At 35.6% G+C, this 23907-nt stretch overlaps 3 protein-coding genes across 6 annotated transcripts; 2 read left to right on the plus strand and 1 right to left on the minus strand.

Annotated features, from left to right (window-relative positions):
* Positions 1–8712: 8712 nt before the first annotated feature.
* LOC125219923 (transcription factor MYB77-like) lies at positions 8713–9549 on the minus strand. The gene has a single exon (XM_048122013.2). It carries the CDS (start codon positions 9409–9411, stop codon positions 8848–8850), a length of 564 nt encoding a protein of 187 aa, XP_047977970.1. The 5' UTR covers positions 9412–9549; the 3' UTR covers positions 8713–8847.
* A 4574-nt stretch (positions 9550–14123) lies between these two features.
* On the plus strand, positions 14124–20341 carry LOC125221891 (etoposide-induced protein). 4 transcript variants are annotated; one of them, XM_048124207.2, is made up of 12 exons: positions 14124–14282; positions 14381–14446; positions 15021–15171; positions 15887–15939; positions 16749–16865; positions 17013–17076; positions 17190–17275; positions 17374–17456; positions 18428–18504; positions 19365–19480; positions 19838–19922; positions 19996–20341. In XM_048124207.2, the coding sequence occupies exons 1-11, from the start codon at positions 14155–14157 to the stop codon at positions 19902–19904; spliced, it is 1008 nt and encodes a 335-aa protein (XP_047980164.1). In that variant the 5' UTR covers positions 14124–14154; the 3' UTR covers positions 19905–19922; positions 19996–20341. The 4 variants fall into 4 exon arrangements, with proteins under 4 accessions (XP_047980164.1, XP_047980162.1, XP_047980165.1 ...); XM_048124205.2 differs by having other exon boundaries at positions 20013–20341; XM_048124208.2 differs by having other exon boundaries at positions 19838–19918.
* A 2520-nt stretch (positions 20342–22861) lies between these two features.
* LOC125221893 (uncharacterized) lies at positions 22862–23906 on the plus strand. The gene is made up of 3 exons (XM_048124211.2): positions 22862–23115; positions 23363–23649; positions 23735–23906. Exons 2-3 carry the CDS (start codon positions 23380–23382, stop codon positions 23885–23887), a joined length of 423 nt encoding a protein of 140 aa, XP_047980168.1. The 5' UTR covers positions 22862–23115; positions 23363–23379; the 3' UTR covers positions 23888–23906.
* The last annotated feature ends 1 nt before the right edge of the window (position 23907 follows it).

Consider the following 23907-nt stretch of genomic DNA (forward strand, 5'->3'; position numbering starts at 1 on the left):
ATAAAAAATTTCGTGAGACATATATTCAAAAATAGTGTAAAATTTGAATTTGATGCAAATGATTGGAGTATAATTACTTTTCGTTTTGGTATATACTCAAAAATGTATTTGAGGTTGATGTAAATGGTTGAAGATTATATAACACCTATACTTTTCTTGTCTCTAAAAATAGTCCTCTTTATTAATTTCATTTGTTCCACAAAATTTATCCACATATAATTTTGCAAATTTTTTTATAACTAAACACTACTAATAATGTTGGTGTTATTAGTATCTGTTAGCATTATTTCAATCAATTTTTTTCAATTCTGCTTTTATTTTATTAATTTCGTATTATAATTCATTTCTATAATCTCTATTTTTTTTTAAAGTTGTAGGGGATAAAAGGAGCATTACTTTTCGGTTGATTCCTAACTGATACACATATTTTTAATATGATATAGGAGTAATATTATAATTAAGATCGTTGCAACCATTTATAAAAGTTGACACAGAGAATAAATTGTGTTAACATGGACGAATCATTTTAGGAATGAATCTTTATTTAAGAAAAAAAGAAGAAGCATGGTAACCGTGTCATGAACCGTGAGAGACCATTCACACGGTCAGAAAACAGTGATAGGAGGATCACGCACGTTTAAGATATGCAATATTTGATTAAAAAAACAACCTCAACTCTATTTTTAATATGATGATGTACCGACAATATATATAATATAATAATAAAAATAATAGTGGGAACATTCCCTATTTGGCATGTTTTTATTATTTGCACCTGATAAAGACATGAATTTATTGGGTGGGGCACACGGCGTTATTTTCTTGCACAAAAGAAAAGCCATTTCTTTGGCCAATAATATTCGGTTTTTGGTTATATTTTTATGACAAACAAACCACGCCCATAATAATTGATGATGGTATATGCATTTTTAGTTCATTACAGCACATTGAGAATCCTAAGCGTAACTCAAACCAATTCTAAGCGTAACTCAAACCAATTGCAAAGAGTTATGACTTGTGCTATCACTATTTAATTAACTGATTAAGCAATGGATGGTGAAATGTAACTTAAATGATACTTACTACTTACTACTTAGTATAATATATCAGTTGTCTCATTATAAAATATGAAGTATAGTAATATAGAATTGGGGCATTAAGTATTGTATGCCATACCAAATGTCAAATTAAGTCATTACATACCATATATCATGTCGTTAAATAAATCATGGTCATTAAAATTGTAAAGCAAGGGCATCTCAAAATTGTTTAGAGTATGCAAACTAATAAATAAACCAAGTCATTGCATATCATACAACATGTCTGTTGGATATATTAGAGTGGAATCTTATTTGGACTGTGTTATTTGTTAGCCCGGATGTGATTAATTGGGCTGAGCCCAATTACTTGTCTCCTCTCACCAGATGCTGCCACGTGCCCTCTCTCTTGGATCATGCCTCTCGGCCGTTTGATCTAGGGCTGTGTTTGTTATGTGAGAAGGCTATGCGCCGTTCTCATTACTCACTCTCTAATCTCTCTCTCTCCTCTTTTCGGCTCAGAGCGTCTCTCTCTACTCTCTTCTTCTCCGATGATCTTCCGGCCATCTCTTGGTGATCTTCCATGGTTCTCTGATTGGTAGATCTATTGTGAGTGCTGGTGTGAAGCAATCTCTTCGATTGCTTGGTGCTGGAGAGGAACTAGGGTTTGTGAGAACTCGAAGGTTGTGTGTGGAGATTAGTTCGGTGGAACTTGATCTGGTGTGAGGGGTTTCTCTGGTGGAGGTATTGGTGGTCTGAGGGTTAACTCTATCCAATCCATCTGTGCTCCCTTGGGTCTGGTTCTGGAAGAATAGTATCAGTGTTGTTGTGGCGGGTTGTGAGCCAAGTTTCTTTGATCTGTTGTCTTTCTCTTTGTTCTTAGTTAGTTTCTTGTGTTTAGATCCGAGAGGATCTTTCTTGTTGTTACTGACTTGTGTATTGAGTGTGCAGGTTGAAGTGATTACAAGGAAGGCTGGGTTGATAGCTTCCAAGACCTTGTAATAGTTAGAACTAGATTCTAGTAATCTATGTTTGTTTTGCTTGTGTAAAATCAGCCGCGTGGGTGAGAGTTTGGCTGAGCTCTCTTGTACAAGAACAAAGAGGTCTCGGTAATTAGTGAATCTAGACTGATCTGATCCTTACAGTGGTATCAGAGCCACAGGATGATTAGTCTAGCACGCCGAGTCGCTTAAGGAGGTGGGCAAGTGGAATCCTCCTTCGAGAGGGGATTCACTCTGGTAAATTGGCTGAATCTCTCTTGTCCTTTCTTTCTGTTTAGTGCCAAATATAGGCTTGGGCTCTTGTTTTCTGGCAGATAGTCTCTGGCAAAGACTTAGGACTTCTGTGCTTTCTGTTCTGTGTTGCTTCCGTTGGTTCTTGTTTCTCTGTGATCTTGTGATCTCATCTTACTTGACCACCAAGCATCTTGCACTGCCCAAGTGACCCCCCGCGCCCTCCAGTAGTGAGTGATTGCGAGCTGGGATAGCCTTGGTCAGTCTTGCTCGTGACAGTCGAGGATTTGAGGTCCTCTCTGTTGTGTGAAAGCTGTGTTTCTGTCCTTGTTTTGCTTGTGTGTGTCTCTGTGTTTCCCAGGTGTGTAAGGCTCTGTGTTTCTGTCTTGCTTCATGTGTTCTTGCTAAAATGGCTCAACCTGTTGGTTTGGTTCCCTATAATGGTAAAAATGATTTTGCTATTTGGAAACAGAAGATGAAATGTGTTTTGATTCAACAAAAAGTTTTCAAAGTTGTTGATGGTTCTTTACCTGAGGATACTGCTCAGGATAAAATTGATGAGATGAATGAGTTGGCTAGGGCCACTATTGTGTTAAATCTATCTGATTCTGTGATTAGGAAAGTTGATCATAAGGAATCTGCTACTGAAATGTAGAAATTGCTTGATACTCTTTTACTGAAACCTCTATGTCTTCCAGAATGTATTTGCTTGAAAAATTGTTCAAATTTAAGCTGGACCTTGCTAAAGATATAGATGACAATGTGGATAGGTTTCAGAAGCTGGTTCAGGACATTAAGAGATCAGGTGATAAAACCATAGATGAATACACTAGTATAGCCCTAATGAATGTCATACCTGATTCCTATAGTGATGTTAAGGCTGCCATTAAGTATGGTAGAGATTCTGCTCCTCTAGACCTTATAATAAGCTCCCTGAAATCCAAAGAACTTGAGCTTAGGGAGAGAGCTGCTGATAAGAATGCCTATAATAAAGTGTTGAATGTCAGAGGAAGATCTAAATCTAGAGGGGGCAATGAGCCTAGTAGTGGTTCTGGTAATACCTCAAACTCTAGGAAAAAGTTTAGGTCCAGGTCTAGAAGTAAGGATCCTAAAACCTATAGGAAGTGTTTCAACTGTGGTGAAGTTGGGCACTATAAGAAAGATTGCACTAGGCTCAAGAAGAATAAGTTTCCCAACAACAATGCCCAGGTTGAAACCCTTGTGAATGTGGCTACTTATGATAATGTGAATGATACTGTCTTCATGGTGCATGATCTACAATTTGTGAATGCCTCTCCTGCATGTCCCTTTACATCTAATGATTGGCTGTGTGATTCTGGATGTACTTACCATGTGAGTCCTTTTAAGGAAGTTTTTTCTGAGCTGAAACCTGTAACTAAAACTTTTGTGTCAATGGCTGATGACAAGAAGTGTGTAATTCTTGGTATTGGCACTGTGTGTTTGAAGTTTGAAAATGGTTATGTGCTCAACCTGAAGGATGTCAGATATGTTCCTGATTTGTGCTACAACTTGATGTCTTGTACTGCTCTTGAAAATGAGGGTGTGGGGGGAAGATGGGGGGAACATGAAAATTTGCAAAGGAACTATGTGTCTGTTCAAAGCTAATAAGAAATGTGGTTTATATGTTTGCACTGTTGTGCCTCTCTCATGTGAAAAGGCTTATGCTAATGTTGTTAAAACAGATAGAACTATGTTATGGCATAATAGACTAGGTCACATGAGTGCTAAAGGCCTGAGTATTCTAAAAAAGCATGTCATCCTGTCTGATAATGATGTTCAAAGTGAGTTGCCTTTCTGTGATTCTTGTGTGTTGGGTAAACACCATAGAGTTTCTTTTCCTAGTACTCCCGCTCCTGCTAATGTGAGTAAATGTATTTTGGAATACTTGCATATGGATGTCTGGGGTCCTGCTTCTGTGTCTTCTCACTCTGGATGTGTATACTTCTTGTCTGTGATTGATGATTTTTCAAGAAAAAGTTTGGTGTTTTTTTATGAGACATAAGTCTGATGTTTTTAAAAAACTTAAAACTTGGAAAACCTTGATTGAGACTCAAACTTGTAAGAAAATTAAGGCTATTAGAACTGATAATGGCCTGGAGTTTTGCAATAATCAGACGGATGATTTATGTGATAGTTTTGGAATCAAAAGACATAGAACTGTGCCTTATACCCCACAGCAAAATGGGGTTGCTGAGAGAATGAACATAACTTTACTTGAAAAAGTAAGATGCATGCTTTCTAAGTCTGGATTGTCAAAAAAGTTTTGGGGTGAGGCTTTATTAACTGTTACTTACTTGGTAAATAGGTCTCCTTCTGTGCCTCTGGTTGATCAGTGTCCTGAATATGTGTTCTATGGCAAGCCTCTTGATTATTTCCATCTAAGGGTTTTCGTCTGTACTGCTTTTGTGCATAATAAGTCTGACAAATTTGAGCCTAGATCTAGGAAATGTGTTTTTCTAGGTTACCCTGAGGGTGTCAAAGGGTATAGAGTCTGGCTAAGGGATGAACCTGGGTTCAATGTCATAATAAGTAGGGATGTAGTCTTCAATGAAGATGAATTCCCCTGCTTAAGATTGACAATGAGCCCAGATCCTATAGATGTGGACAATGAACCCCTTAATGAGGTGGAGTCCACAGATACACTCACTGGAGTGGAGCATCCTAGTGATGCTCCAAGTGAGGTGGAGCAGCCATTTAGGAACACTTATCCAGTCTATACTCCTAATGAGACACCTAATGAAGGAAATCCAAATGTGATGCTTGATAATCCTACCCAAAATGTTGCTGACAATGTGCCCAATTTGCATAATAGTCCTGTGAGAAATTCTCCTCCTGTTGCTGCTCAGAATGTGATACATAGCCCAAGTGGCATCCAAAATTCTATTGATAATACTAATTTGCAGGATTATGTGTTATCCAGAGATAGAACTAGAAGGGTGAATGTTAATAGACCTTCTAGGTCTGATGGCTTTGTTGGTTTAGTTGTTCTTATAAATTTGGCTTTCAATGTGTATGAAACTGATGGGGATGATCTCCAAACTTATAAGCAGGCTACTAAGTCAAAGTTCTGGAGTCAGTGGCATAAAGCCATGTTGGAGGAGATGCATTCTCTAAAAATTAATCTTACTTGGATTCTTGTACCTTTGCCTCCTGGTGCATCTGTGGTTGATTGCAGGTGGCTTTACAAATTGTAAAATGAGGTGGAAGGCCTTAGGTACAAGGCTAGATTAGTGGCAAAGGGCTTTACCCAACAAGAGGGGGTAGATTACACAGAAATTTTTGCCCTTGTTGTTAAGTTCACTACTGCTCATTTTAATTGAGAATTAAAGCAAATGGATGTTAAAACTGCTTTCTTACATGGTGATCTTGATAAGCCCATTTTTATGAAACAGCCTGAGGGCTTTGTTGATCCCAAGTTTCCCAATCATGTATGCTTGTTAAAAAAGGCCTTATATGGTTTAAAACAGGCCCCTAGGCAGTGGAATATCAAGTTTAACACATGTATGCAGAAGTTAGGTTTGGTCAAAAGTACCTTTGATGCATGCCTATATGTTAAGAATCTTGATACTGTGCTTGTATTCTTGCTTTTATATGTTGATGATATGCTTATAATGGGTCCTTGTTTGAAAACCATTAAGGGTGTGCAAGCTGCCTTGAGTGAGAATTTTGACATGTAGGATCTAGGTGAGGCTCAGAAAATCTTAGGGATTAATATCTATAGAGATAGAAAGACATCCACCCTTGTGTTGCATCAAGAACCTTATGTGTACAAAATTCTGAAAAAGTTTAACATGTTTGATGCTAAGCCTGCTTCTGTGCCTTTAGCTGCTCATTTTATGTTGAGTAAAGACCTATGCCCTAAGTCTTAGTCTGAGGTTGATGCTATGAAGAGAGTTCTCTATGCTAATGCTATTGGATCTGTGATGTATTTGATGGTTAGCACTAGGCCTGATATTGCCTATGTTGTTTCATGTCTTAGTAGATACATGTCTAATCCAGGTCCTGTTCATTGGGAAGCTCTGAAATGGCTTCTTAGATACTTGAAGCAAACTGCTAAGTATGGTTTATGTTATTCTAAATGTGATGATGGTGTTTTACTAACTGGTTTTGTGGATTCTAACTATGCTAATGACAGAGATAAGAGGAAGTCAACTACCTCCTATGTGTTTACAGTGTGTAGGTCTTGCATAAGTTGGAAATCCCAGTTGCAGCACATTGTGGCCTTGTCTACCACTGAGTCAGAGTATATTGCCATCACTGAGGCAATGAAAGAGGCTGTATGGTTAAATGGAGTGCTTTCTAAACTCAAGTTTGTGAAAACCTCTCCTGTTGTGTTCTCTGGTTCTCAATCTGCTATTCAGTTATGTAAAAATCTTGTTTTGCATGATAGAACAAATCATATAGATGTAAGGTTTCATTACATCAGAGATATTGTAGAAAAAGGTGAAGTGTTTCTTCAAAAGGTGCATACAGATAAAAACCCAGCTGACATGGGAACTAAGCCCTTACCATTAGAAAAACTTCTTTTCTGCATTAAGTTTTTGCACTTTGATCTAGGATAGGTTGCAAAAAGACCTTAGCCATCTTATCTGCTGTGGTAAGGGTGGTAGGTGGCTGGAGGCATGAAGTCCTTTTAGACTAATGGCTGTCAGCCCCTCTGGTGTCTAAATGGCAACTTGGTGGATCCCAAAATGCTTGTGGACTTAGTCCTTTGGTGCTGAGGGATCTGCCTTGTAAGCTGTGATGAATGTGCCTTAGCCTACAACACTTGATTGGTTTCCCAGAATAAAAGTCCAAGGTGGAGTATGTTGGATATATTAGAGTGGAATCTTATTTGGGCTGTGTTATTTGTTAGCCCGGATGTGATTAATTGGGCTGAGCCCAATTACTTGTCTCCTCTCACCAGATGCTGCCACGTGCCCTCTCTCTTGGATCATGCCTCTCGGCCGTTTGATCTAGGGCTGTGTTTGTTATGTGAGAAGGCTATGCGCCGTTCTCATTACTCACTCTCTAATCTCTCTCTCTCCTCTTTTCGGTTCAGAGCGTCTCTCTCTACTCTCTTCTTCTCCGATGATCTTCCGGCCATCTCTTGGTGATCTTCCATGGTTCTCTGATTGGTAGATCTGTTGTGAGTGCTGGTGTGAAGCAATCTCTTCGATTGCTTGGTGCTGGAGAGGAACTAGGGTTTGTGAGAACTCGAAGGTTGTGTGTGGAGATTAGTTCGGTGGAACTTGATCTGGTGTGAGGGGTTTCTCTGGTGGAGGTATTGGTGGTCTGAGGGTTAACTCTATCCAATCCATCTGTGCTCCCTTGGGTCTAGTTCTGGAAGAATAGATCAGTGTTGTTGTGGCGGGTTCTGAGCCAAGTTTCTTTGATCTGTTGTCTTTCTCTTTGTTCTTAGTTAGTTTCTTGTGTTTAGATCCGAGAGGATCTTTCTTGTTGTTACTGATTTGTGTATTGAGTGTGCAGGCTGAAGTGATTACAAGGAAGGCTGGGTTGATAGCTTCCAAGACCTTGTAATAGTTAGAACTAGATTCTAGTAATCTATGTTTGTTTTGCTTGTGTAAAATCAGCCGTGTGGGTGAGAGTTTGGCTAAGATCTCTTGTACAAGAACAAAGAGGTTTCGGTAATTAGTGAATCTATACTGATCTGATCCCTACAATGTCATTTTGGAATGTAATAAGACATCAAAGGTTTAAAAAAAACTAATGCAACACAACTTTAATATAGCTCATTATTTATTGATTCCTTTTCCCAGCCATCATTTCAAAACTACAAAATTCATCATTCAACCATAAGCTATAAAAAATTATGGCATTTGAACAAGTTCAGCATTCACATTACACACGAAACAAATATAAACAAATTACTACTTTAACGCATCATTTTGTCCATATAAAAGTCATTTTCTAATATAAATAAGGTCATCTAGATCTAAGCTCACCAGTCAAGTTAGCATAAAACACAAAACCTGCCATTTTCAAAACAAAATAGGCATTCCAATTTAGAAAAATTATCACGCTGTAATGACCGAATGATACTACTATATATTAGTAGTTCATAATTTGATCATTGTGATTCCATTCTCAATATAAATCCAAATGTCGTTTAATTCATTGGATCTAGGCAATGAATGTTAGGACTAGCTAAATTACTCTTCTAATGAATTAGATCTTCATATAGTCCAATGATATACGAAGTATTAATTATGCAACATTTATATCTTAATAATTTGTGATTGTGACATATACCTGAATTCAATCATTCAATCAAAATTCTATAAAAATGTAAACTTGGCAAGATCAATAAAACAAGTCGTGCTATACATTTAGGATGCCTTGGAAGTTGAAATAAACCAAATAGATTTCAATTTAGGGTGGTGCCAAGTTATGTACTCCCAATTCACACGTGAAAACCTTGCTAAAAGAAATTGCAAATATTCCCAAACTCAAATAATTATCGAGAATAACAGAAACATCAACATTAAAATATTTAATTAATTAAAACTAGCAGTAGACGACAAATTAAACGCCATTTATATTTGTAGCAATATATATTATGACAAACGAAACGCGGTGGAAGTCTCCTGAAACGACGTCGTAACGTAGTCCCTCACCTCCCTCGCGATCACATTCCTCATCTGGTCCCAAAACCCCGCCGGCGCGGCGCCGATCCCGGGCGGCGCCAGCGACAATGCCGTCATGGGATCGTGCTCGTCCGGCTGTGGCTGGTGGCGGCGCTTCAAGGTGGAGTTCCAGTGGTTCTTGACGGCATTGTCGGTGCGGCCGGGGAGGAGGCGGGCGATGGTGGCCCAGCGGTTGCCGTAGCGGGCGTGGGCGGCGAGGATGGCGTCGTCCTCGGCGGGGGAGAAGGGGCGGTGCTCGACGTCGGGGCTGAGCTGGTTGCACCAGCGCAGGCGGCAGGACTTGCCGGAGCGGCCCCGGATGTACTTGCTTATGAGGGACCAGTTGCGGGGGCCGTAGCGGTCCACCAGGCGGGTCAGGATCTTGTCCTCCTCCGCGCTCCACGGCCCCTTGATCCTCTCCCCGTGGCTCGAGGAGTCAGAGGAGCAGTCGGAGGAGGAGGAGCTCACTGAAGAGCATCGATTCAACAAGTCCATTTACGCGTTTTGATTGGGAGTTTTGATTTGGAGTGTAGACACCAATTAAGTGGGGTGTTTGTGGATTGTGAGTGAGTGAGGACGGTTGTGTTGTGTTGTGTTGTGTTGTGTGTCTATCAATCAATATATATATATAAGAGACTAATAGAGAAAGGGAATGAAGAGGTGCATGCATTTTAGGAGAATGGTTGGTTCTTGGAAACTGCTTTGTGTAAAGTTAGTGGGGTGTAATGTACATACAAGTTCAATGCCAAATGTGCACCCATTTGTTAACAAACTAACTCCGATTTTGTGTGCAAATATGAAAAACCTGTTTTTAACTTCCAACTACTCAATTAGGATAATTACTTACCAATCTAATTCAAATTAAATATAGACGCTTTTTAATTTTTCTTTTTATTAAATTGGTTATTTTCATGATGTCTATCTGATTTTTATCCATCCCATTACAGATCCAAAAATAAATAATATACTTAACTATAATGGGACAAAAAAAGAGTAAAAAACAAAGAAGCTATCAAAATTGAAAATACATTAGGGTGAGAGAATCGGTTGAATTGCAGGCATAATGCAAAATGGGGATGGCGGTCATATACGGTTCGGCGGTTCACAGATTTTGGAACTTTTCCTCCCTCAACATTGTGCGTGTAGATAAATATGTAGCATATTGAGTGATGAGAAAGTCCATCGGTAATTTAAATTATAGTATAGTACTCCCTCCGTTCCATAGTAATGGAGGCGTTTCTTTTCGGCACGGAGATTAAAAAAAATTGTGTTAGGTGAGTTAAATAAAAGGAGAATAAATTGAAAAATGAAAAAGGTGGAGAGATGAAGAAAGAAAAAAGTAAGAGAGAGTAAATTAGGTGTGGAAAAATGTGTTGACTTTTACTAAAAAGAGAAATGACTCTATTACTATGGAACGTACCAAAATGGAAAAATGACTCTATTACTATGGAACGGAGGGAGTAGTAAATATAGTGGATAAATGTTAGCTTTTGAAACAGTACAAAAGTAATTTTGTAGAATATATGGTACGTTACCTAAATTCATATTTTTAATTATAAACGTATATATTGAAGGGTTGGGATGTGACAATGTATTTCTAAGTACACAATTTTCGTCTAGCCTTTAATTGGTCCAATGATTGGACTATATATGATCAAAATGATTGTATAAGTGCAGAAATGGATCCGTTTAGCTCCAACACAATGTGATCTAGGCCTTTGGAAATACTAGTATAACCGTTAGCTAGCCCTTAGCTAGGTCGTTTGCAGCGTGTTCATAACTACTCCATCCGTCCGCCATTAGGAGTCTCATTCATGGGTGGCACGAGTTTTAAGAAATGTTAAGAAAAGTGGGTGGAAAAAAGTTAGTGGAATAGGGGTCTCACTTGTATATATTAGTTTTAAATGAAATGTGAGTGGAATGAGTTAGTGGAAGGTGAGACCCTATTACTATCATTTAAGTTAAAAGAGAACTGGGACTCTTATTCGCAGACGAACTAAAATTCGAAAAATGAGACTATTATTCGCGGACGGAGGGAGTATATCACAACGAACAAGAGAATACGAGTTAAAAGGTCTGTCTTCTACCATTAACTAAATCCTCTCGTCTCTAGCCTTGTCTTGCATCCCACCCTTTATAAATATACCCTATGAAAATTGAAATGAAATTGGTTCAAACTTCAAATAGTAGCCTAATCCTTGGAGGATTACGTCAATGCCTATTCTTAGATATTTTTACCAAACATTTTCGTATAAATAATTATGTTTGTCCATTTAGTAATTAAATTATGGATTGAAACGTAATCTGTGATTAACATGTGATGCGGATTTATAACAGATTGTGTTTTGTCTGTTCATAAATTAAATGACGTTTTAGGAAACAATCATAAAGTGAGAAACACCGATTTTGTGGGATTAAGTACTTTAGATTCATTGAATGGGGCAGTTAATTAAGCTTAAGTATAATTTTGGCTGTTAGTCTAGATTCAAAGTTTAGTGATTCTTTCAGATGCTGTCCTCTATCCGTACAACAATTAACAATGTTCCTTCGACATTCAAATATCCTAATTTATTAGCAATATATATATATATGAAATTAATTAGCTAAACAATAAGGTTCAACTGACCTTACATATGCTACGGATTCAAGTTTAGTGATTCTTCGACAATTACTCCATCTTTTTTGTACAGAAATGCACGCCTTTTATTATTATTAATCACATGGGAGTGAGCAGTTTCAATTTAATCAAACTTTGAATCAAATTCACGTACTAGATTCAAAGCCTTGTACGGATAAAAATTACTGAATTATAACCAAATTTTTGTTAATAAACTCAAACGCCAAATTCAATATATGCTTGGCGATTCCTAAATTTTTAATTTAATCCCATTTTTTTAATAAGGTCGTATACTTAGTTAAAATTTGTCATTGTATTCAAATTAATTTCACATATAATTTCAATTGAAACTACTCATGTTGGGTCGAGTTTGCGGATTAAGGCTGAAAGTCTCCCAACGAGTGGCGGAGTTTGAACCCTTGACCTTAAGGTTACGACAGCTTAAAAAAATGATAATTTATTGCCAAGTAACGTTAGCCAATATCACCACAACTTTAATTTACACGGGGTCATGTTAGCATTAAATTGGGCTAATGAAACTAGTTAGAAACACATAGTGAAATTTTAAGTTCGGTATATGTCTTTATAAGTACAGATTCACACAATCAAAAATCACTAAATTATAGATAATAATATTACTACTAATAATAATAAGGTTAATGTATACAAAAACTAATTCAATCATATTTGCCCCCACGATCACGTGTCACATATTGGTAAAATGAATTCAAACTTGTGGAACCATGTATGTTTTTGGTAAGATTAATTCAAACTTGTGGAACCCTTGCTATATACTTTTCCATCAATGGTACATCCTGATTAAACATCTGCATCATTATTTAATGTTATGATATTTTTAAAGATGAGGTGAAGCAAGAGGGCATGGAATATGGATATTGAGATAGTGAATGATGCATGATTTGTACCAAAACAAAAGGAATAATATTTGATGTTTTTCAACAATTGCGGCAGGTATATTAAACCAATTACTATTTGATGTTTTTCAACGCTTCATGTAATACGGAACCCACTTCCAGCCTGTTAAAATCTCCTGCTGATTTCGTCGGAAATGTAATTTGACTTTTGCACCTTACTCACTATCACCTATTAATGTTCGTGTTCCATTATTAATTTTGTGATCATTTTAATGGTAAAAAAATTATTACTGGTTTATAGGGAACCATATTGATATTATTACAAAATTTTACATTTTAAATAAATATTATACTACTCTAGTTTAAAATATTCAATTTTCATAAAATATCAAATTAATTACTATGACTTAATTCACATTATGTTCAATCGATTCTCAATTAAACACTGACCTCATTAATTTTACAACAGTCTTTAGTGACTATGGATTGCAAATAAGTCCAATATGCCTTTAGCATATAGTAGGTTTTGTCTCGCTATTTATGGTGTTTTACTATACTCCTATTAATAAAGATACATATTCACAAATAAATCGTAAAACAAGTGAAGATGTGATTAGATTTGGAGGGAAAAAAGTATACTAATCTAACTGTAAAGTGGTTTGTGGAAACTTCGTAATTGTCATGCGATTAGTAGGCAGTTGCAGTAGAGGAAGTTTCCTCATAGTCTCCAATAATTAATAATAGTTTTTATTAATCTTAAAATCACCAGACAAAATCTAGCACATACAGCTCATTTAGTTTCTTTATCTTCCTAGGGCAATGAATTCTCCTGTCTAAATTAAATATTTTTTATAAGAAAATTTATTTAAAACGCACGAGGGTGCAATCCACTAATTAATATACTCACTCCGAATTGTATTTCATCTATTTAACTTTTACTCCATCTAATCTTTTAGTACTATTTTTTGTACTCCATTTTTCATTACATATTCCATATTAAACGAGGCATATATATAAAGCATAGTATCCAACAATTTTTTTAGTGTAGGCTCTGGTTTTATATACTCGATCTGTCCCGAAATAAGAGTCCTATTTAGTTATGACATGGATTTTAAGAAATATAAAGAAAAATTGAATGAATAAGTTATGGAATAGGGACCCAACTTATATTAGCTTTATAATATAATGGGGGTAGAATTAGTTGGTTAAATGTGGGGCCTACTTATTATTTATAGTAAAAGTGAAATATAACTCTTATTGTGGGACGGACAGAAATAACAAAACATGACTCTTATTGTGGGACGGAGGAAGTATAACATTAGAATATAATAGACCCAAAAAAACTTAACTATATGAATATGACAGATCAAAAGTTTGGATATCCATACAAATCAACTTTATAAAAGATGTAAATAAGATTGAGGTGAATCTTATATATAAACCCCTATTGAATGAAACATCTCTTTAATGAATGTATCGGATTTATGTTTTGTCATCCATAGTAATTTTACCCTTTCAATCTATATATTTGTGCATCTAACTCTCATCAAAGTAGATACATATCGATTTTTAAGAAAATATGTGGGCCAAAAAGTGAGCCCATAAATAAAATTTATACCAAAAATTAGTTGCTGGCCCAAATAAAAAAGCCCTATAATCCAACCCATAAACCTCTAGCTGAATTGTTCAGCAAAATTATATTTATATTACCAAATTATTCTTCCCCATTGGAGAGAGAGAGAGAGGATGGATGGGAGAAGCATAAGGAGTTCAATGGAAAGCTTGAAAGCAAAATCGAAGCAAGCTTCAGTTTTGTGGGCGGAGGGTTTCAGAGAGGCTTGCTGTCTTCACCGCGTCGTCATATACTGTCTCAGGTAGTCCAAACTTAATCCAATCATATTCTTCTTCTTCTTCGTAGCTTGAATTTGAAAATTTAGGACTAGGTTTTGACTCTCTCAAATAAACAATTCAGGTCAAGGGAGATCGCCATCCGTACTGGACAGTGTTTCCTCTTGAATGGCTTTATTTTCTTGGGAAGGTCTGTTCTCCCTGTTTATTTATATTTGAGCTAGTACAACAATCACTACATAAAAATACCAAAACGATAGAACAAAATTCACGGTGAGCTTCATGATGAGATGAGGAAGTAGTGAAGTTCTTTGCTTTTATATATGTGCTGAGCTTCAGATGAGATGGGAGGATAGTCCAGATAAAAATGCATACCACAATTTTTTTTATCTTTGTTCAAATTAAAACTTCTTCTTTTTTTCTTTTGTTCAGCTTCAGTTTCATATGAATCGTTTGAATTTACAATTTTGTGATTAAAGTTGTGTATTATTAACTCATTGTTAAGGTTGATTATATCATAATTAGGACTTTCAATTCATAGTTAATAAGGAGTACTCGTATATGTTAATTAGGATCGATTATATCATTATTAGTTTTTATTTAATAATAATGACTACTATTGAAATATTAAATCTGAGGGCGGGACACCAAAATTGTGGAACAAAGGATCACATTCCGTACTTTCACCTAAATATTAAATTCGCCTGGTTAGGTTTTGTTTGATGCTGTTATTATCAGCTAGTATAACAATATGTCTTTTGCAGTATACTTGTTCTGAGATCTGTCGTCATTCCCACACTACAATGGGTGTTACCTGATGTATGCCTGCTGAGTACATCTCCAGAACTATGTCCATTTGGGGGTATATCCAGATTCTATTCCTTCTTACAACATGGATTGATTCAACTCGTCTATGTGAGTGCTTATTTTTTTAGAGTGTTCTGTATAGTTTAGCAAACTTTAATGAAATGGAAGTTTTGCAATAGTAAAAGGTTGCCCACTCTCTTTATGTTTCTAGTCATTTTGTTGTGGTGAATTGAAAATGATCAGCGGATTGAGTGCACGCTTTCTTATTGTTTCCTGCTTATCTCTCATAGATTTTGACTATATTACTTATTGATAAGTGATCAAACTTGTCATATTTAGTGGATTCTACCACTTTACACACAGAACACAACTTTCTTATTCTATGTGGCCAATCTGTATAGGCAAGTAATTGTGGGACAAGGTAACAGTATTTGATAAAAGGATGCATTATCTGTATTTATAATTCCTAGGTTTCTGTATCCTTACAAAAGTTGTAAGTTAATTGATTGTGTTATAGTATCTGTTTTGGAATGATTTTTACCTCGGAAAGCAAGCAGGGGTTTACATTGTAAGATGCATTTGCTTAGTGTCATGTGGTTTTACTTTTTTTTTTTATTATGTGAGTTTAGTTCTTCTATCACTTGTCCATCTTGTTGCTAAAAACCATGAGATAATTTTCTTTGGTGGTCTTCTCTCTCATAGTGTACATACTTATGAACCCACACATGAATGTGAGTATATCCTGCAGAATATTATCATGTGTTTGATTTAAATAGCAGATATTATCATTTATTCTTCAAGGAGTTGATGTAGCATATTGCAGGTGTTCTGGTTCTACCCAATGTATATATCCAGCTTTATCCTAAACACACTCTGGTATTTTCATTTCCTTTTTCTTCCACTTGGTCATTGTATTAGTTTTATATTGTTATCTTTTGCCTCTTTTTTCATTCTGAAGCAATTCTCAGTTACCTTTTACTCCAACAAAATGGAGACCAGTTATTGTCATTAGAATAGTTCTACAAATAGTCTAAGGTGTGTGGTCAGTGGTCACAACTAGTTTTTTTGTATCTTCACCAACACAAGTTGCAATTTTGAGTAAAAAACTCAAAATTAAGAATCTGTAAAATGATACTCCACCTAATAAGCCTTTATTTTGATTGTCCCTAGCACATCTATAAATTTTGTGGGCCCAAAATTCATGTTCTCCTTGCTTTGTAGACTGTAGTTTCCAGATGCTGTTTCAAAGATCTGTCTTCCCTTCCACCACTAATATAAAACCTCATGTATCCACCTTAAGAAACTGTCTTCATTGGGCATGCTTACTGCAACTTCAATGGTTGGATATGATTTGTCTTAGAAGACGTCCAATTCTTTTCTGGATGACTTCAAACATTTAGACTTGCAAATTATTTATGATACAAGGGTAGAAGGGAAAAAGGAGAAGAATTTTTTTTAAAGCTTTTATTTAGGAATAAGAATTTTTTTGAAGCTTTTATCCATGAATCAAAAGGCTGCAGCTGAGATATGATCTTGGATATAAAAATCAGATATTCTCCACAAATATCAACCAGCTAATTATTATCTTTATTTTGGAAAGCAGTATTATGATTCACTAATGATCATAACCCTGTGGACTGTATGGAACTTTATTCATTTTATTTGGTCTTCCTATATTGTACTAGGTACAATGATATTGCAAAGTATGGCTTTTTTGCCATTGAGAAGCATGGGACTTCTAGTTCAGAATCATTTACTGAAAAGGATATGTCTGCCAGTGATAAGGCTACTGACTTTGAGGGGTATGTCCGCATATATTTGGTTTTAGTCATTTGGTCTTCCCATATAGTTTTTGTTTTATTTTTAAGTCATTCCCAGTTGGGAACATGTGCTACTTCTTAAGGTTTTCAGTAATATGAAAAACACCTACCTCATTCTTTTCTATGCAGTTTAATGATTGAGGTATTTGAACAAGTATATTCAGTTCTCCTGTTGAGTTTCTTCTTCTTGGAGGTAAAATACTTTCACATCTTTACAATTGCTTAACATCGACTTCTGATTCAACTTATGAAACTACTAATAGTAGTATTTATTAATATTACTAATTAATTAATTGATATTCGTAGGTTTATGTCACTGGATTCATACCATTCATCGGGAAGGCACTAAACCTATTGCTTCTTTCGTGGATGTATGCCTATTATTGTTTTGAGTGAGTAATGATTTCATGCTCTACTTTGTCATATTCATGCAACTTGGGGAGGGGGGTGTTAGAAATAATGGTTCTGATGATTGTGTACTATGTTTTAGGTACAAATGGAATTATTCTGGTTTGAGTTTGGATAAAAGGCTAGATTTCTTCGAATCCAATTGGCCATTTTTTGCTGGTTTTGGTAAGACTCTTGTCATAAAAGAACTATGTTAAATTTACCATTGTAACTGGATAGTTGGCTTTTAGATAGATTAGTTTGTAAAGCTGAACATTGCTTTAGCATATACACAGGAGATGAGTGAATCTATTTGTACCCCCCTGGATGAACTTTATATTTTAAACTAACTGTGGAAGCTCTCTATAAGAAATGCTTATTGTGAATATGAATATGGAAAACATTTATTATCATTAATTTATGATTAAATCATAAATGTTTTTTAAGCCAATTGGTAATTTACATGACAAATTGTGGCTGGAAGGATGTTTAGACCAATAAGATAGAGTAAGTATTATACCAAATATATAGTCCTGTCTTAGCAGCACAATGCCGAGACGATCAATTTTAATTAGATATTGCACCTGTGACCTGTCTAGTCTGCTGAATCCTAAATATCAGAACCAAAAAGTGTATTGTGGAAGGACAAATTATTGATTAGTTTTGTCCCTTCCCTCTGCAAAAGGATCACAACTTATTAGTATCCTTTATCTGATAGATGGTTGTGGAATAGACTTCTTTATTAGATGTGTTGGGAGTGTTGGAAAAACAACTTAGAACATACTAATATTTAGTACTACCAGCTTCTGGAGTCAGCATATCGTGTATCAGTGACAGTGAGATCTACCATTAATTCTATGAACTATCTCTCTCCTGGCAGGGCCTCAAAAGTTGTTTTAGCTCTAGCTACTATAGATTTATTCTAGTAATCCATCTTCCAGATTGTTTATGAATTACAAGTGGTGAAAAAGCAAGATGTTAGTTGGTGAATATGGTTTGTGAAATTCATCGCCAAGTTATTTTATCCCACATATCCATATCCTACATTTTAAATCTTTCACGTTGGATTGCTATTCAGACTTCTATTTACCTTGGTCATTATATTTGGATACATATATAGTCTATTGATTGATAGAATGAATAACAACCTTTTCCAGGAAGTCCATGTGTTTTGGCCGCTTTCTTTTACTCTCCTCTTGTTAGCTATGGGGTTATGGCTATACTATTTCCATTGGTAAGTAGTGTTTCTCTCTCTCTCATGTTGTGTTACCTAAAGTTTTTGTGTTTATCTGACCGTTTTTTTTATACTCGGACATCCACATTGCTGCCTTTTAGTTGTTTTATTATAACTGAGTCCTGATCTGGATGAAACTTTGTGAATAGTCTTCTTTCAGAGCTGATTTTCTGTAGGATGGGCTTGAGACTATATTTTTGTGTTAACAATTATTCTATTTGTCATGCCTAGAACGTGAGAGGAAAAAAAACAAATGTTTGAGGATAAGGGAAAACTGTCTAATGCTTAAAAACAAGCTCTAGTTAACCAATATTCTCAAGGCAATAGGTATCTTTCTGAGTTTATGTTATAACCCATTATTCAGCTAGTAGAATTTCAATCATGTCACTTCCAATATCCATGGATAGATAGATACTCCCTCCGTCCCCCAAATATTGTCCCACTTTGACCCGGCACATGTTTTAAGAAATGTATGAAAAGTGAGTTGAAAAAGTTAGTGGAATGTGGGTCCTACTTTTATATATTTGTTTTATTTTATAATAAAATGTGAGTAGGAATGAGTTAGTGGAATATGGAGTCCACTACCAAAAATGGTAAAAAGTGAAATGGGACAAATTTTGTGGGACGGATGGAAATAGAAAAATGAGACAAACTTTCAGGGACGGAGGGAGTACATGATAATGATACTTCTTTGACTCTTCCCACTTTCAGTTGGACATGTCTCCAACCATGTGAATAAGCATATTGGCTTCTTTTTTTTCCTTATTATTTTGGGCAGTGATCCTTAGGCTTGTTGGTGACTTATATTTTGATGTTGGTGACTTAAATTTTGCAGTAATTATAATTATATTTTTTTCTAGTTTGTTCTGACCGCAACAGGCTCAGAAGCAGACAAAGTTATTGCGTCTCAGAGAAAAAAGTGGAATGGTGCTCGATTGGGAAGGATTCCTATATTCTTTTCTTCTGATTATTTATCGTAAGCTTCTATGTATCTCTAGTACAAGTGTACTTTATTTCTGTATTTGCCATATGTTCAGAAGGATGGCTAAAAACTTGTGAAAAAAAGCATGCAGAAATGTCATAGACTTAGGATTAAAAATATTAGCATTCACAACGAGTGATGGTTCTTTTTGGTTGGAGTATTAAAAGTAAATTCAAAATCTCTTTCCTGAGTTCAAGATGACCACTATACAATTACAACTAAATACATTGTTAGTTAAACTTGTCATGCCTTGAAAGCATAGTATAAACTCGATTTTCCTATAGCTGTTGTGCCCGTCTACACTTGCACACGCAAGATGATCTAGTAATTTCTATTTATTGTGCTTCTTAGGATGAAAGTGTTGTCTCTGTTTCCGATTGGATCACACCGACAAGCGCATGACCAGAAAGCTCAGTGATTATCTGAATTTGGGTGGGTACGTCATTTTAAAATCTGCAGCTTATATTACAGTATTCAACCCTGTATTATTTTTGTGATCTGCTCCTCAGCTTCACGATGTATGCAGGGGCGAAGACTGACTATTCATGTAATTCTTCAACAACTAAAGAGAATAATTTACCAGTGGAAGAGTTTCAACCTGTATATAACCAAGAAAACAAACCAAGTGCTCTATTTGTTTGTTCAATACTGTACATATCTGTTTAACCTGGTGTAAATCTTACGGAATCTCGACAGTGTACTGGCTCTTGAAGGAATAATGTATAAGATAATCTGTTTCGCCATGGATCTGTTCTGGATGTCTAACTAAGACAAACAGTATCAGAAATCCCAAGCACGCCCATGTAATTAACAGCAACAAATACTATTGAATTTGTCTATGGTTTTTCTTTTTAATGACTTTGTCCTCTATTTGTTTAGTTTGTGTTTCTAAACTTATGGGAGGCCGATTTGCTAGTATTCTAATATCATGGGGCAGATTAAATTGTGGATTGTATGCATAGTTGTTTGATCATCAATTTTGCATTATTAGCTTTATTTATTGGAGATTGCTGTGAATGTATGCCTATTGTTGATCTTCAATTTCGCATTATTAGTTGATTTGAGTGTAGATCAAAAGATAAAGATTTATGTCTCTTAATTTGCGTCTCTTGTTCCACCATACTATATTTTGTATTTGTGGCTGAAATAAAATGGCAAACAATATAGTAAAGGAGGTATAGAAGTGGAGTGATATATGACAAAAGTAATGAAGTCCACATGGTAGAATCAAAAAAGAGAAATGGGATAAGAAAGGACTCAGCTTCTGGTCCAGCCCACTGGGACACATAAATATAAAGTGAAAGTAAAAAGCTTCCAACTTAAAAAGAAAAAGAAGTGAGACTCTCGTTTTTATAAAGAAAAAAGGGAAAGAGGATGAGTTGCAACCATAAAACACATGAAATAATCCTGTTCTTAACAAATATGGTGTCTCTCTTTTTGCACTTGGGAATACCATTTCAATTCAAGGTTTAGTTTTGATGAATATACTATGAATGTGACAGTAAGTTAGTTGAGCAAGTCTTTATATTGCTAAATAGCTACAAGATCAATAAAATCAAGAGTATGCATACTAAACATATACGTGACCCGTTATATATTAGAGTGGAAGCGTTTTACCAACGGACTCGTTGAAGTATTGTCATTGCTATATTTTTCCGAGTTAATAAAGTTGCTGCAATAAGGGAGACTTGATTGAACAAATATATAAAAGGAAAAGATAGGGGAAAATAAAAAAGGAAAACAAGAAAGTTGAGAGAAAAGATATAATGATACTCTATCTGATCATTTTTCAAAATTTACTTCATTTTTCCTTCTTATATGGACCCCTTCTCTTTAATCAAATTGTCTCTTACCAAAAACCTCTATTCTTTTTTGTTGAGGTGACTCCAATACATCGCAAAGAAAATATTTTATGGTTATTTTAGTCAAAATCAAGATAAATTTTGGGATGGTGATTTTAAAGCAAGAAAGTTTATAATAAATTCAAATTGAATATTCTATGATGATCCAATTTCTACATGTAAATACAAAGTTAGAAGTACAAACAAATTGTGTTTGCTGGTGCTACTTAATTAACATGACAATTTTTGTCCTACTTTCTTAATTTCTTGTTTCAATCAGATTTTTTCCCTAATTACATTGTATATGGTAATCAGCACATGGGTTGCACAGGATTAGAATGATTAAGAAAACATAGGGTTTGAAAAGCATTCACATATTTCAAAGACATTGTTATTGTCTTGTTGAAAAAGATGGTTTCAGCCCATCCAACATTGAGGAAAAGTCTATCTCTTCTCTCCCTTATTTTAGTGTACCTTCTAGAGTTGTAATTATCACATCTGCATTTATTTCCTACATTTCCTTGAAGATTTCTAGGATCTTTGTCTGTAATTGAGCAAATTACATTAGAACCTTAATTCTTATTTAAATTTTTCTGTAGCAATTAGATTTATTAGTAAAAACCAATCTTGATTTTGCTTTTAGCACAAGTTGTGGGGTTGCTGTGACAGGCTTATAGGGGGAAAAATTAAGGAATAAGATGTGGGTATGGTCTACATCACTTCCTTTTTCAAGATCACTTTTTATTCTTTTTCAATCTTTCTTCAATTGAATTATGTCTGCTCAGATTCTGCTACATAGCTGTAACAAATCTTATTTTGCTCTCTTCATTGAGTTCATCTCACACTTAAAAGCAACACCTATTTAGCTTATAAAATTGTCACTAGTAAGTTTGCAGCCTTTGAAATATGTTTTTTAAAGCTCACATTTTGGCAGCTTTATTTATCTTGTTCAACTAGTTAGTGATTCTGTGATGCATTGCCAACTCTCAAATGATGGTGCCATGTCCCATTTTTAGGGCTGGCAAAATGAATATGATAATGATACCAATTAATGTAACAGTTCCCATCTCATTATTCAAGTAATTTGTTTGCATCATACACTTTACCTTGAGAAATTGTTAGTCATGAATGAAATGCTACCTACCTAAACCTGTGGGCATAGCAAAACTCATTATACAATTACAAATTCTTCTAATAATGACAACACTTTTTAATTTCAAGAAAATAATAAACAAACAATTGGTGTAAAAAAAAATTCATACAAACGAAAAACCTGACATATATTCGCTGTGTATCAATTAAGTTGTGTTTCATCGTGAAGTTTACGAGTAGAGTTATTATTTCAACAATTAACTAAACGTTTCGAAACCCAAAATCGGGTGCTGGCCCTTAATTTTAAACCTATTTCTTCAGAGTTGGTACAGTATTGATTAAGTTATGGATCACACGATTATTTTACATTACTTTGTTTAAAAAGGTAGGCCGACTGAGATCATCAAAAACCATATAGTATGTATGTAGCTTTTTATTTTAATTTAGTTAACATTATTTTAACTTACTGTATGACCATAGGTGTTCTCTATAAGGTTGGACAGAGGAATATGTGTCTTGTTCTTTCATGCCAAAGAAGCTTGCTACATAAGAATCTGATTTTAGAAGAAATTTTGGGACAAAAGAAGCTTTACTTGTCTTTATCTATTTTCTTTCTTCAACATAGAAATCAGAAATAGTGTGAAGCTTCTGCTTCATTCTATCTCCCTCTTTATCTCTGGTTATCTTCTTCCTCAGGTATGTACATTACTTATACAGTAAACTAACTGTTTTAGTTCGTGTGTGAAATGAACTAGACACAGCTGCACAATCATGAACAAGTCATTTTTGATGTCAGACTTGGGTTTTCATATAAAAATAATAGCAAAAAAGGAGAAGTGTATATTAGTGGTTTCAGATTTATGCATATAGCATATCAGTTTGATGTTTGTGCATATATAGTATGATGGCTCAAAAAAACATGTATTTCATTGTTTATTAACAGAAGAGGAAAGGAAGGGTATGAACGAGTTGAACAGTGGAAGAGCAAAGCAAATGCCATGGAACAATGTGTACAGTAGTAGTGAGTCTCTTGACAAGGAAGGTCCATGGAAAAGCTTGGGCTCATCCATGAATGCCATCTCTTTCGGATTTGTGGCAACAGCCATCTTGATTTCGATGTTTCTCATAATGGCTATTTTCGAGCATCTATTCAGACCGTCGTCCCACCATGACTCTTCTACGCAGACGGAATCAACACAATTGCACAAGCTTGAGCCCCCTCATCACCCAGTAAGCACCATTCTTCTTCTTCCTAGTCAACAACTGAGAGTGAGATTGCAATTCTTGATCATTGGTTGTTGCATGTGAATGTCAGGTACAGACATCATATGCATCAGATTTCTCAGTGGTGATGCCAGGACAGGAGTATCCTAGCTTTATTGCTCAACCTGCTCCTCTGCCAAGGGAAGGAGTGATTTGGCTCTCCCACTCCCACTCCCACTCTCTCTCTCATCCCACCAACCAATAAAGCTTACTTCAGTTTGGCAT

The sequence above is a fragment of the Salvia hispanica genome, chromosome 1 (genome assembly GCF_029641045.1).
Source record: "Salvia hispanica isolate PSC_SH4W2 chromosome 1, Shi_PSC_v1, whole genome shotgun sequence".
NCBI lineage: Eukaryota > Viridiplantae > Streptophyta > Magnoliopsida > Lamiales > Lamiaceae > Salvia > Salvia hispanica.